The sequence below is a fragment of the Pteropus medius genome, unplaced genomic scaffold (assembly GCF_902729225.1).
Source record: "Pteropus medius unplaced genomic scaffold, Ma_sr-lr_union100, whole genome shotgun sequence".
NCBI lineage: Eukaryota > Metazoa > Chordata > Mammalia > Chiroptera > Pteropodidae > Pteropus > Pteropus medius.
In genome coordinates, this window is record NW_024349804.1 from 10,723,721 (window position 1) to 10,738,276 (window position 14,556).

The window sequence follows — 14,556 nt, forward strand, 5'->3', positions numbered from 1 at the left end:
AAATGAAATAGCTCCACAGAAAGGAAGCACAGGAGAAACGCCCCCGCTGCCCCTCCCCCTTTAAACCCCCGCAGCTGCCTAAATCATGCTGTGTATAGACATACTTATGGTTTTAATGCACACAGCAACCCACCCACCCCCGACCCCAGGCTTAATCCCCCAAGACCAACATAACTTCAAGCTGAAAGCAAGCACAGACCAGAGCAACCTGCCAGGGGCTTGGGGACATTTCACCCGTTTGCTTTAGTCTCGTTTCGAGCAGCACGAAGTCCGACAAAGACTACGCACATGCATGAGTGTTACCAGCTTGCAAGTTTGAGGTTAGTGCCTTAGTTTTCCCTCCTTCACATACACGCTCTGCGGGTGAACTTGTCACACCTGCTCTTAGCCCGTGTCATTAAGGTCTGATAATCAAATCCTGGTTTCTCAGGAGTTTCACCATTTTGTGCAAATATAACATTTCTAGGGTCCTTCAGTTTACAAAGCAACCTTCACTTGCCAGTGCTTGAGAGTTAGCATTTGGGGTGTTGGGTTATCCGTCTGAACGTCTACCACGGGCCAGGGATATACTAAGTCAGGAGAAGAAATTATCATAGCTGCAAAGCTGCAGTTTAAACAAGGTAGTCAGGATGGGTGACGGAAAGTTAACACTTCAACATTTAAGTACTTTTGACCAATTCCAGGTAGAAAAAGTCAGAGGTCCCGGGGCTGGGAGGTCAGCTTGCAGAATGGGAGGGTACACCCCAGGTCAGAGGAGTGTAGATGGAGTCTCAGGTGTCCCTAAGACCTACGACGCAGGGCCCAGGAGGCCATTTCAGGGACGTTAGCTTTTAGAAAGTTGGAGTTCCTAGCCGAGACATAGATTTGATTTTCAATCTAAAAAACTCAGGCTGCAACCTGATGAAGAGATAAAGGAGGAGAGGAGGAGCCCAAGTCCATAGGGCACTTGCGGTAACCCAGGTGAGACTCCAGGGCTCAGTTCAGCAGGAACTGGCCATTTATTAACCTGGGTATATTATGAAAAACAGCCAACGGAATTTCCTATTAGCCTAGACAGAAATAGAAAGTCGAGGATCACTCAAGCGTTCGAAGCCCAAGCTAGAAAAACCTTTAAGTACCCACAGGTGCTTTACATGTTGTCACATTTACCCTCACCCCCACAAATACGGGAAGATGGAAACCCTTCCCCCCACCAAAGGCAAGGCTCAAAGACACACACCTGAACCCTTGCTGTTCCCCTTCCTACGAGCCGCCGTCCCGATCTTACGAGTTCTCTTTCTTTTTTCCCCGGTTAGAAAAGAAACCCTGGTTTTCTTAGAGCCCACATTACCCCCGCTGCCGCACCCCGCTCCCCGTTTTTACTCTTCTTGGCGTCTCAGATTTCTGAAAAAGTTTTGAGACCTCAGGCCCAGCACACCACCATCCCTAAGGTCCCTACTGCTAGCAGCTATTTCCGAGAAACGGCGACTCCCCTTCTGTTATACTTTTCAAAAAAGGAAAAGGCACTCCCAGGTTTGCAAATCCCGAGCTTCTGCAAACACGGGGCGCCGAGAGGGCGGGAAGCGAGCGGCTTGGGCACGCCCGCTACGCAAACACGGGCACAAAAAAGGCTTCCCTCGCCCCTCCACCCCAGAGCGCTGGTGCCCTCAGCGCCCCCAAAGCTTCAGCAAACGGCAGCCGCCAGCAGCCCACGCTGCACCGCCCCCAGGACGCAAGGAAACCGTCCCCACTCACTCCCAAGACCCTTCTGACCGCGGGAGCGGCCCGCGCCGCCTTTTCACGGGCCCGCGTGGTGGCGTCACTTCCGGGGGCGGGGCGTCCGGGGCGGGGCCGCGCAGGCTCGCGGGGGCCGCTGCGCCGAGCCGAGCGCTTGACTATATATGGTCAAAGCTGGGGGCGAGCCGCGCGCGGGGCCGCGCTTCCGGGTTCGGCGCGTCCGCAGCGGCAGCGCGCAGGGCAGGGCGCGAGCGGACCTTGGGCCCCGGCCTCGGACCGCCCCCTCCGCGCCCGGCACGCCCGGCGCCGCCTCTCGGTCCCTATCCCCGGCTCGGCCTCGGCCAGGTCTGGTTGGCGGCGCGGGCGGCCCGGAAGGTCTCGGAGAGCGCGGCGCGGTAACAAGTGGGCGAGGATGCCGTACGAGATCAGTAAGCGCCGCGGCCCGCCGCCCCCGGGGTGGGCGTCTGCGCTGCCGGACCCCTCGGCATCCGCGGGGCGTGGGCGGCTCTAGGGGCGCCCGGGCGCGGGGGAGGGGTGCGGGCTCAGGCCAGCGAGCGCCGCGTCGCCCTCGGGGTCGCCCAGCGGGCACTCCAGCCCGCGGGGCCCCCAAAGTTGGCGTTGCGGGCCGGGCGCGGCGCACCCTTTACGTCCCCGAAGAGCCCCGGCGGAGACCGTGGACCAGGAAGTCGCGCGGTCCGTTGCGCTCCTTCAAAGTGGCGGCCGCCCCTCCCGGTGGAGGCAACAGGTGACCGGCTGAGACCGGTCCTGGGTCCCTGCTCTCCTTCTTCTCCTCGATTCCGTCCTCAGCGCGGCGGGGGACCGAGGCGGGGACCGCCCCTAACGTGCCCCGCCGGGTTTGTGTCTCCGCAGAGAAGGTGTTCGCCAGCCTCCCCCAGGTGGAGAGGGGCGTCTCCAAAATTATCGGCGGCGACCCCACAGGCAACACTTTTATTTACACCAATGGAAAGTGCGTTATCATAAGGAACATCAACGTGAGTACCCCCCTTCCCCCTCCCCCACCGGGAGCCGGTTCCGTCCTTGCGCAGTTCTTGGTTTAACTCTTCCCCATCCACCGGTTCTTCTCCGGCCCTGTGGCCTGGGCAGGGACAGGACACCATGCACCCTCAGCCTGATGACCACAGCTCAGCAGCCCAGGAAGACCGTTTCAGGTTTATCCAGGTCCGATTCTCTTCATAGGGAAACTGAGGCTCAGATCGGTTCAGTCCGTGGCATAAAGGCTCTGGATTTGAGGGATCAGACAGGCCGGTCAGCTGCTGCGTGACCTTGGGGTGGCTGGTTACTTGGGCCTCTCTGAGCCCCAGTTTCCTCATCTATAAAATGGAGATGATGAAATGAGGCTCCCCCTACTTCCCCTGGCTGCCTGGCCCACTGAATGAGATGATGCCTCTTTCCAGCCCAGCATGCCTGGCACACACCCAGCTCTGGGTAAATGGCCCTTACTTTAATCATTACTGACAGCCGGGGTCTCCCAGTGTGGCTGAGACCCAGTGCAAAACCAGGAACTGGTTAATTCCCATGAATCATTGGCACAGGCATCCTGTTCCCAGACTGAGCGTGCTTCTAGAGCCAATTCCTAGGGAACAACTTGCAGATTCCTGTTACTCCTCTGTGATTATTGAAATGACTCAGTCTGCTTGTCAGTCTTCCCACTGCGGGCATTGGGGATTGCAGGCCGAAATCATCTCCCTTCTTCAGTCTGAGTGACAGAATGGGGGATGGAAGTCAGACGTGTCAGCAGCACCATTGCGGGGGTTCTCCTGAGCCGGACTTGGGGTTGCGCCTTGTGCACAGTACCTAGGAAGATGATTTTGCTTGGCGATAATCCCCAGGGCTGTCAACTTAAAGTCACATCTGTCGTGGGTGATTACGCTCTCTGGGCTGGGATTGTTACTGATTAGATGCACGTGCCTTCAGGAACCTTATAGCTCGCTTTGGGAATGAAGGGGCTGTGTGGGCCTCGGCTTCCTGTCTGTAAAAGTAGAGCCCTCTGCAGAGTCTGCCGGCTGTGCCCCCCACCTCCCTGGTGAAGCCTGTGCTGGGAGACACAGCTATGTTCAGCAGCGCCTGCCCTGCCCAGGGTTGCTGGGCACCTCAGCTGAGGAGGTGGCGGGGGGGCGGGGTGTGAATGTGCTTCGAAGGTGCTAACAGCCAATCTGCTAGTCACACGGATTCCTAGAAAGTGGATCCAGTCTCACTCAGAACTGGGAAGACATTGCCAGGGACTTAGATCATGACAATTGGAGGTCTGCAGAGTGAGGGCCTGAAATTTTGAGAACAGTCGAGGTGGCCCTAAGGAGATCCTCACCTGTAGTTTGGCAAATAAGATGGACGAAGGCTTCTCGAGTACAGACCGTGGACCACGTGGGTTGGCCCTTAGGGAAGCAGGTGCATATCGTGGCCCTGCGTTCACGGCCCGATGCGGACCCCACATGAGGTACCTGCTGTGTCTGGTGCAGGGAACCACGCTTCTTACCTGCAGTCCTGCGGTGGCCATCCTGCTGAGGGGTCAGGCTCAGGAGGGAAGGAGGCCAGCAACTGGAGAAGTCATTCATGGTAATGAACAGGTGCCCCCTTTGCGGGAGGCAATCCCTGACTCGTGAAACGCGTGCCGCTGGTCCTTCCAGGGTCTTTATTTTTACCAGTATCCCAGAGTTTCCCATTCTCTTTTGAGGGTACATTCTCTTCCCTTCCCACCTGCTTGTAAGTTTCTTCAGGGCCAGGACAGCACAGGATGCCACTGATGTCCATCGGGCACGTGGCCGCTTGTCTGACTGGTGGGCCCTTGGTACATAAGTAAAAAGGTGGTACAATTATTCTGCGGGCAGAGTACTCCGGTGAGAAAGCCGGGAATCCTCGTGACCACGCAGGGACTGGGAAGGAAGGTGGTCGGTTAGCGTACAGGCTCGGGGACAGAAGAGACAGGACAGGGAGATTGGGACCAGACCCTGGAATGTCCAACAGGTGTCTGGTCGGCATCTCATACTTAACATGTTCAAACCACTTTTGGGCCTCCCACGTGTTCTCCAAGAATAGCAATGCAATTCTTCCAGCTGCTCAGGCCCCAGGCCGTGGACTTGACTCCCCCCTTCTCTGTGCCGTATTTAATTCTTCACAGAATCCTTTCTGACTCTTCATCAGAATTACTTCAGAATATGACAAGTTTTCACTGCTTGCTCTGCTTCCATCCCCATCCAAGTCCTCTCCTCTCTCCTGGATTGCTAAAAAGAAAGAAAGAAAGAACGAACCCAGGCAGGTCTCCCTGCTCATTCCCTGGCTCCTGCGGTCCGCTCTCAGCAGCTCCCTGCCTGGTTACGTTAAAGTGACATCCAGTTGCTCCTTTGCTCTCCCTTCCCGTGGCTCAGGATCTCGCCATCTAGCCTCAGTCCACACCTCATGCTCAGCTCCAGGCAAGGCCTGTGGGAATCTGTCCTCGCCATGCCTGTGGCCCAGCCGGGAAAACCAGCTCTCAGGAACTCTCGAGTCTAGACTGACACAGAAGAAGCAGAGGTGCCATGCGGTGCTTAGCACGGGAGGCTCTGAGCACCTGCGGGCTCAGGAAGAGGCCTGGAGGGTCAGGGGTGCCGCAGAGTTCAGGGTCTGGAGAGATGCTCGGGGCTGGAGGGGACCAGATGGGACAGGCAGGACAGGAGTGCAGGGCTCTGGTGGCGAGGGGTTAGGCAGCCCTAGTCCAGAGTCCAGCCCTGAGCCCTGATCTGGACTCAGCAGAACCATTAAAGGACAGTGTCCTGACTGATTCGAGAACAGAGGGCAGAGCCATCTGTGCCACAGAGAAGCGGGCCAGGCTGCTGGAGCAGGGGCACCGTGGAGTTGGGGTTTGGAGGATGAGGAAAAGCCCCCAGGAAGGGGATTGAGACAGAGACAGCAGGGATGGGGGAGAATCGAGATGGAACCCCAAGTGCACGGGGGCTGGAGGAAGTTTGACTCGTACCCCCTTGGTGCCATCGTGGCTCCCGCAGGGCGGCCTTATTAATTTCTCACCATGTTGATGGACAGGTGGGGAGATCCCAAAGCCTTTGGGGCCAGTGGAGAGGGGTCGTGTTTCGGGTTGGTTTACAGAAGTCCACCCTGCCTAGGGGTGGCTGGATGCGCTCACCCAGACCCCTGCCCATCTGGACCCTTGGAATGAGGGCCCCCCGACCCCCTGGGCCGTAACTGCAGGCGACGTGCAACATGTAGACCCCAGAGTGGAAGGGGCCCTTTTTCCTTCTAGTCTCAATGGCAGAATCTCCCCAGCTTCGTGGTGGTGTCCCCTGTAGAAAGGCCTGAAGCCTCAGCTTCGGTGGGCTGGCTTGCACCCTCTACCCACAGGTCCTACGTGCTTTCCGGAGCCTTACCTGGAAAAGGGCAGTTCTCTACCGTAGACTTGGTGCGAGCATCCTGTCACATGCTCTCCAGGCCTGCCCCGGTCTCCGGGCGCGCTGGCCGATCCAGTCTGGCACGTGATCGCGAGCACCTCCTCGGGCATCCGAGCTGGCCTTCGATGGGCGCGTCGTGTGCCGGCAGCGGCCGAGCAGTTAGTGTGCTGCTAGTTCTGTTCAGTTTCTGCATCTGTGAGAATAATGTTACGGGGTCAGTGTGAGGTTTAACGGAGTTACTGATAAGCGTCCCTGTAGGGTTGTCGGGGCTGTGACAGGTAAGTGGTCTGCCTTCATCCTCACGACCTCCCTGTTGGGCGATGCTGTACACTCTTCAGAGGTGAGGACACCGAAGCCTCAGGAGGTGCTGGGCTGTGAACCAGAGCAGCTGCCCCCAGAGTCTTCCTTCGTGACTCCTGAGTGGCCCCGGGCAGGCAGAGGGAAAGGGGAGAGAGGACAAGAAGGGAGGTGGCGGTGTCCTCTGTCCAGTGTGCTATGGCACCCCCAGGATCATGCAGGGAGCCTTCGAGGTTCCCGTTCTAAAGCTTGACTGGCTTAATTGGGAAGGGGCTGGGCTGGGAGGCAGGAAGGAAAAGGCTTTTGGGGCTAGGAGAGATTGTTTCCTGCTTGGAGCATCAGGGAAGGCTTCTGGAGGAGGTAGGCTTTTGCCTGGGTGTTAAAAGATAATTGGATGTCCCTAGGGGTTGGATAGAAGGGAAGGCATTCCAAACCAAGGGACATTAGGGGAAGCACGTCAAGTGATGTGGTGGTTCGGTAGGGGATAGATGAAGGGCATGATGGGAAGCGGGCTTTGGAGCATAGATAGGGCTACGTTCTCTGGGTGACAGGGCCTGGAAGGTGGAGCAGAGTGATGGTGCTCCTCGGAGGCTGTTCGCCCTTTATGTGAGGTCTTCGTTCACGGCTGGCCCCCGGGGCCTGTCCAGAGCAGATGTGAGGAGTGAGTGAATGGGCCTCACTTGGTGCGGCCTTGCCTTTGAGACGGTGGGTAGGGCTCAGCCTCTCTCTGGGTTCACACCTGCCCTGGAAGCACAGGGTGTGTAGCTGCTTTGGAGCTGGGTACTTGGCAGGAATTTGAGTTTGGCCTTAGTCACCAAGGGACAGGGGGCCCTGCGAGTCGTTAATACACAAGTCCACCACCAGTGGCTGCTTTCAGGAACTAGGAGTATTTAGACAGCCAGGCCACGCCCACTTTGCCTGGTCAGAGTTCGGAGGACACCCCGGGCTGTCTGGAGGCTCCTGGGGACCCTCAGCTGCTACAGAAGCGTGGAGGGCCCTGGGGTGCTGAGTGGAACAGAGTCCCACCGGCTGGTCGCCTTCGGGGTCATAGCGGGCCAGGACCTGGAGGGAAAGCTGCCGTGCCCTGTGATGCCACCGTCACTCTGACTTTACCTGTAAAATGGTGTGGTGATCTCTGACCACCTACCTCAGCACCCAGACCGAGGACAGGAGTGTGAGAGCGCGGGGGAGTGCGGGGTGGCTCAGACGCTGCCGGGCGTGGGCGGAGCTGAGTCCTTCCCCCTTCCGTGTTGTCACCAGCCTCCTCGGGCAGGACAGGCATCAGATAGGTGCCAGGGGAGTTTGGTTTGCTGATCCAGGGCAGGGTCCTGCATGGCTGGGCCCTGGACCAGCCCTCGACAGTGAGGGACATGGGCCGGAGCGCCCTTGCATCTGCTCTGTCTGCGGCTTCTCCTAGCGTCTCAGGGCCCTGAGCTCTGCCCCTCCCTCAGCTAAGTCACCAAGTGGCCCCTGGCAGGCCCTGGGCTGGGCCCTGAGCTCAACAGGGATCAGACACCTGTGGGAGGTTGTGGTGTGGGGGCAGCTCCTGGCCCCGAGGTGGGCCCGGGGAGCGGAGGGGCCACAGGGGTCTGGGAGGACTGGTGGCAGTGGGGTCAGGCCCTGCAGCTCCTGAGGGGAGGATTCCAAGGCGGGGATGAGGTGATTGGGGTTGGGACTAGAGGCTGGTGGATCGATTGGAAATAGAGATCAATCAGAAAGCTGTCATGGTCCCCGGAGGCACGGGAAGAACTGGATGAACTCTGCAGCGGGTACAGAAAGTGGGTGCGTTTGGGAGCTTCAGGAAGACGGCGGGATGGAGAGTGCGGGGCGGGGCGGGGCAGCAGGCGAGGCGGCAGGAGGTCTGGGGCTCTGTCAGCCTCTCCCACATCCGCTCGTGGCCCACAGGCTGCTGCCTCGAGTCTCTTGGCCTCTGACTGCGAGCGCTAGTGTCGCCTGCAGCAGCACAGGAAGGAAGTCCGGAGGAGGGGCTCCCCCGCCTCCGCACCCCTCGGGTGGACAACCGGAGCCCTGTTCTGGAGGTCTCGCGAGGAGCGAGGGAGGGGCCCGGCCACAGCAGCAGTGCCCCTCAGTGCTCCCGGACTCATTTCCCCGGCAAGTCAGCCCCTCACCCCAAGTCCTGCACTCCAGCCCCGAGCGGCAGGAGGCGGGTAAGTGGGGAGAGCTGCTGCCCCCCGTGAGGCTTGGGTGCGGGCACTGGGCCTGAGTCCTGGTGCCATCCGGACCTAGCTCCTGTGGAATGACTCTGACCTGTGGCAGGACATGGTGGGGACCCGGGAAGTGTCACTTCTGCCTCTAGTAGCAGGCCTCCCTGGGGAGAGCAGTGGCTGCTGACTCCGAGGCAGTCATGCTCAGCCTGGAGACTCCTGCCCCCGCCGGCCCAACTGTTTAGAAGGCAGACGACAGACAGTGACATCTTGTGCAGCCCAGGAGTCTGGTGCTGAGCCTGCCAGGGACTTCCTTGGGAGTGTCACACCCCTGCGCTGCAGATGCCACGCCCGCTTAGGGGGAGGAATCCTCAGGGCAGAGCTTGCTCCTGGGACCACCGCCTCATCTTCCCTCCCTTCCCCGTGGCAACCCCGGAGCCTGCCCTTTTTGAGGCTCTGCAGGGCGGTGACAAGGTCACCAGGCTGAGAGTGCCAGCGGGTGGGTGATTGCCTCAGGATGGCCCCCTCACCTGTGACGGTGCCAGTAGCGCTCACTGTGGGGGCTCTGAGACCCCTCCACCAGCCATGAACCAGACACCTGAGCAAGGCCCTCTGCGGGGCGGCCTGTGCACAGACCGCTTCCACCAGCCCCTCTGTGAGGGGACCTGTCCTTGTCTGGACATTAGACCACAAGGGGCCGATCCAGGCAGTGCGGATGGGCTCAGGCAGACATTTACCGGACACCAGGCGTCGTAGTTTATTGAAGTGTGATTAGGATGCAAGAAAATTCCTGTGATTTAACTCCACACAACTCGGGTTTTGACGAATGTGTGTAGCCCTGCAACCACCACCAAAACGGTGATGGAGAACATTCCAGGCTTCAGCAAAGGCCCCGCCCTGCAGTGGGTCAGCTCCCTCCACCCCGCCCCATGACAGACCTGCCTCCCGCCACTTCAGGTAGCCTTTTCCAGGGCGCATGGGAGAGGGGCCCTGCACTGTGTTGTCTTTCACTCAGCATGACGCTTTGGGGTTCACGCGTGTTGAGCGTGTGAGCGGCCGCTTCTCCTTTATGCCCGCTCAGAGCCCACCGGGCAGATTGCAGTTGGTTGCTCCTCCTGTCGGGAGACCTCTGGGCGGTGTCCAGTCGGGGCTCTTACGGGTAAAGCATCTCTGACCGTGCGTGTGACTTTTTGTGGACTTGTGCGTTTACTTCTCTCGGGTGAATACTCAGAGCTGAACGGCTGGGTTTTTGTATGGTACGTTTGACTATAAATAACCAGCTCGACTGTTTTCTGCCAGTTTCGCATTCTTCAGCAGCAGTGCATCAGCATTCCAGTATCCCGTCCCCCGCCCCCATCCTCGCCAGCATTTGGTAGGGTCTTTTAATTTTATTGGTGCTAATGAGTATGAAGTGGTATCTCATTGTAGTTTCAGTTTGCGTTTCCTAAAGGATTGATGACGTAGAACACTTTTTTATTTGCTTTTTTGCTGTTCATGAGGCCCTTTTTTTTTCTTAGATACCTGATATCTTTCTGATTTCATTAGCAAATGTTTATTCAGACATGGAATAATTTGTGAACCACATATTAAGTGCCTACTCTGTCACATAATAACGAACATTAAGTCTTAGGGGTGAACGAGAACTATGAAAATTCTTTTCGAAAACATGTATTGAGCACTTGTTATTTGCTAACTGCTGGGATGGCTGAAGAGATAAATGCACACGAAGCAGAAAAGTCACCGGGGGACTGGGCGGCGAGGGACCGCGGTGTGTGTCATCACCGCCTGTAGGTGTGCGGATGCTTGGGAAGCATGGGCGAGGGGGGACCAGCCATCACAGACAGCCTCGTGCGGGAGATGGCACTTAGCTAGACCGGAAGCGTAAGCAGGTGTTAGCAGACAGTGGGCAGTGTGGCTGGCTGACGGAACAGCATTTGCAGACTTGGGGCCACCAGGATCGGCTGGTGGCTGCTGGTTGGCGGGGCTAGGATTTAGGGTGTCCTGGTCTGGGTTGGGTGGGACGGGGGAGTGTGGCGATCCTGTGCCCGGGAGGCTGAGAAGAGCACAGACCTCCAACCTTGTCAGGGGAAGAAGGGGAGGAGCCTGCCAGCGGCCGGAGCACTTGGGGCTCAGGTTGAGGCGCCGCGGCAGCCACTCCGGAAGCTGGAACCCGATGTGCCCGCAGCCTCGCTGGCGGGAAGCTGCCTCTTTCCAGAGAGACTTGGTTCACAGAAAGCTGACAGCGAGTGTCAGGGTTCGTGGCCGAGTCTCTGTTCCCTCCTGGAGGCCAGCTCGGCTGCGGAGGTGAATCCTGAGCCCCTCGGTGTGTCTCAGGTCTGCTGGGCCTCGCAGCAGGGAAGGCGCTGTGCGCCCGATCCCCAGTGCTGGCCCCAGTTCTCATCGGAGTCCATCAACCTACCCATGATCTGTGCTGCGAAAGGGCGTTTCCTAGGTGGGGGTTTTGACAGGAGACGCTCCCAGCCACACTCTCCTCTCTCCCGCTGTGCCTCAGAGCCAGAGGCTCTGTGTCGGGTCATCCCTGCGGGGCAGCTGGGGACGGAGCTGCCTCTGAGCAGGGGAGGCCCGCTCTGGTGGAGTTGGAAGGCAGCTGCCCACAAACAGGAGAAAATCAGAGTCCCGGGTTTTTGTCATGAAAATTATGATTCCTGTACATATTTCACAAATAATGGGAAAGAAAATCAACTCAAATTTGATAATCGTAGACTAAAGAGAAAGAGTTAAAATTATCTGGAAGCCTATCACTGGAAGGCAGGCAGGCAGTAGGTATGTAGGCGGGTAGGTATACTTCTGGGATTTTCCTTAGGAAGGTTTTGACCTGTGTGTCTGTGTGTCATCCCCCGCCCCCCAGGTCCATTAGTTGGGCAGGCAGGAGGCAGTTGCGAGTGCTTCTGGGGGCTCGTGTTCACTTGGGTCTCCTCCCCACAGTACCCAGCCCTGGCTGACATCTACACAGAGCACGCCCATCAAGTGGTGGTGGCCAAGTACGCGCCCAGCGGATTCTACATCGCCTCTGGAGGTACCTGTGTGCGTGCACGCGTGTGTGGCTGCCGTAGCCCTGGGGCTGGGCTGGGCTCCGGCCTGGGAGGCTGTGGGGTAAAGGGAGGTGGCTCTGGAGGGGTTGGGGACGGCTCGTGGAACTGATGTGCTCAGTTTTGTTTGGGGCCGACAAGAAAAAGTATAAGCCACTGAAAAGCTCCATTCCGGAAGTTCGTAGTTTACAGCGTTCCAGCCAGTTCCAGCCTCAGAGGTCAGCAGAACTGCTCCCGTGAGGCCTTCGTGGGTGGCTGTGTCATGTTTGGCGCTCTGTGTGTGTGTGTGTGGGTGTGTGTGTGTGTGTTTCTGAATTGTAGCTTTGTCTTGTGTCACCTTTATCCGTCGCTCCATCCTGGTACCTAGCACAGTGCCAGTCTCCGCCTCGAGACCACTCACCTCGTTGGTGCGAGCCTTTGCACTCCAGCGGGCCGTGTGGCTCAGTAGGAGGCTGGGCAGCAGCCGGGGCACAAAGGTCTGTCTTGACCTCGTAGGCTGCTTTCTTTGTTCCCCTGATCCCGTGAGGCAGGTCGTCTGCCATTTACAGGCGAGAACGGGAGGCCCAGAAGTTAGCACCTTACCTTGCGTCCTATTCATTCATTCATTCATTCACTCACTCATTCATTGAAACATATTTATGGGCTGCTTTGCCTGTGCCCAGCCAGGTCTCAGGCCCCGGGGAGAGCCGGGCGAGTGAGCTGATGCCGGGATTCGTACACGCTGGTGGCTGCGTGGCCCGCAGCGCAGCGACGTGTCCCTCAGCAGCTCCCCCTCACTTGCCACGCAGCCTTCCTGGTAACCACCTTCCTGGGCCTTCGTTTTCTCCTCTGTAAATGCGGGTCGCTGGTGCCTGTCAGGTCGGCTTGGGGAGGACCCAGCATGTAAAATGCCTAGGACGGCCCTGCATAGTGGACAACTGATAACAGGTAACCACAGTGTGTCAAAACCAGGACACACCAGGGCAGCAGATGTGCTGGCTGACGGCTAATGCCGCCAGCTGGGCCTGCACACGGAGGGGCTGGCCAGCGGTTTGGCCCGACATGAGCATTAAACGATTTTGGGGTTTAGACCTACTCCAACTCCATCTGTAAAACTCTTGCTAATTTATATCCTATGATTTGTTTTAGCGCTGTGAATATTTTTTCGTGGCCTTGCTTGCCAACAAAATGCCTCTTTATTTAAAGCCCCAAGATTTGGCCCTGGTGCCTTTTAAAATTGTGTCTTCTGAGGAGGAGAAGAATGTATTTGGTGAGGGTGCCCACAGCCTGCTTGGCACAGCTTCCCTGCCCTGGTGCCTTGAGCCGGGAACCCAGCTGCTGAATCACCGGTGAGGCCAGGCCTGCCCTCTGCCATGGCTCCAGGCAAGGGCGTTCCATGGGCGAAGTCGGTGCCCTCGGATTGTGATGCAGAGTCCATCCAGAATCCGTGAGGAGTGCTGTGCTGGCTGTCACAGGGGAGCCCACACCAGTAAAGGATCAACGTGGTGTCTTACTTCGATGGAGGAACCGAGGGGGATCTGGGCTACGTGCAGTCTCAGGATTTGTGGGTCGGGGTCACCCTGTACATTTCCAGGACGCTGGTCCTTGCGCTAGAGCGAGACCACAGAACATTTACTGCAGAGCTGAGAGCCTTGAGCTAGAAAATAGTGCGGTGTGTAAGATCCAGGGCGAGGTGGGCTGAGAAAGTGCGGTGCCCTCTGGTTGAGTGGGTTCCAGGTCCCTTGAGTCTTGGGGTCCCCGTGCAATGCTGGATCTTTAGGTCTCTGTGAGTCTGGCTGGTCCGTGTCTGCTGAATGAGTGAAGCTTCCAGAAGGCCTGTTGCGTGAGGAAGCCCATGCCAGGGCCTGGGGCCCCAAGCCCAGAGAGGGTGTGAGGGTGCGAGGGTGCCCTGGTGGGGAATGTGGGCGGGGAGACCCTGCGCGGCCGCGTGAGCAGCTGTGTGAGCAGATGCCACCCTGGGCTGTGTGTCCTCTTGCACCGTGGCGCTCTCTCCCTAGTCCCGTGTCCACCGACACGAGTGGATGTGTGTGTGTGTCGTGTGTGCCCCTCATGACCCCAGGCAGGCGCTTGTCTGCTGTGCCCCCAACACATTGCACGGGGCTAGGTGCCCATGGCACTCCGTCACTCCGTGACTATACCAGGGCTGCTGCCCTATCCAGGCGGGCTGAGCACCTGGCCTCGAGCCCCCGTGTTCTGGCTGCTTCTGAAAAGAACGATGAGCGAGCTGGGCCCTGTGGAGGAGGCCCGGGGAGCCCACGGCAGTGCCCGGCCTGCGGTGGAGCCTGAGCCCTGGAGCAACCCGCAGGCCCCCCGCAGAGCCCCTGGGGATGCGGAAGCCAGGTGCCTATGGCTGGTCTAGACTGACAAGGAGCCTCGTCCCCACAGCAGCCCTCCAGCATCCCCGAAGGTGGCAGGGAGGCACTTACTCCTTGTAGGTGTGAGGCCTGCAGAGGCCAGGGGGCAGGGCCCGCTTCTGGAGGATGCTGCCTTAGGGCGCAGCCCTGTGCACCTGGGCCTCTTCCTCCCTCGGCTCCACCTGCACAGGATGAAAGTTGTCCTCACGGGAGCCAGCTGTAGAGTTCGGGTTAAATGCTTAAGTTGAGAGGGTCGTGGAAACACTGCACCATCTTGCCTGCTGGGAGGGCGTCCCCAGACCTCTGGGCCGAGGGTTTAATCTAAGAGTTAGTGTGTGTAAAGTGTTCCATTTTTCGTGCTAATCTGAGATTTCAGTGCTCGTGTGGGAAGGGGCGCATGGGGGTTGGTGCTTGGAACTTGGTGACAGGGTGGTGGCAGGGAGGGAAAGGGGCTGTTACTTTATCACTAATCTGAGGCGGATGCAAGGCCTGGCACTAGGTTCTGTCTGTAGTCTGATCCTCCCAGATCCACCCCGTGTGTGTGTCTCAGAGGCTCAGCCATGCGGGTGGGACTGTG

The 14,556-nt window shown here is 58.4% G+C and overlaps 1 protein-coding gene across 1 annotated transcript in view; it reads left to right on the top strand.

Annotated features, from left to right (window-relative positions):
- The first annotated feature begins 1,934 nt into the window (after positions 1-1,934).
- The window catches only part of WDR1 (WD repeat domain 1), a 34,311-nt gene continuing 21,689 nt past the window's right edge, over positions 1,935-14,556 (top strand). The window contains exons 1-3 of the mRNA XM_039838186.1: positions 1,935-2,144; positions 2,587-2,708; positions 11,522-11,612. Coding sequence (XP_039694120.1) covers positions 2,129-2,144; positions 2,587-2,708; positions 11,522-11,612 — 229 coding nt within the window. The 5' untranslated portion in view covers positions 1,935-2,128. The remainder of the gene's footprint in view (positions 2,145-2,586; positions 2,709-11,521; positions 11,613-14,556) is intronic.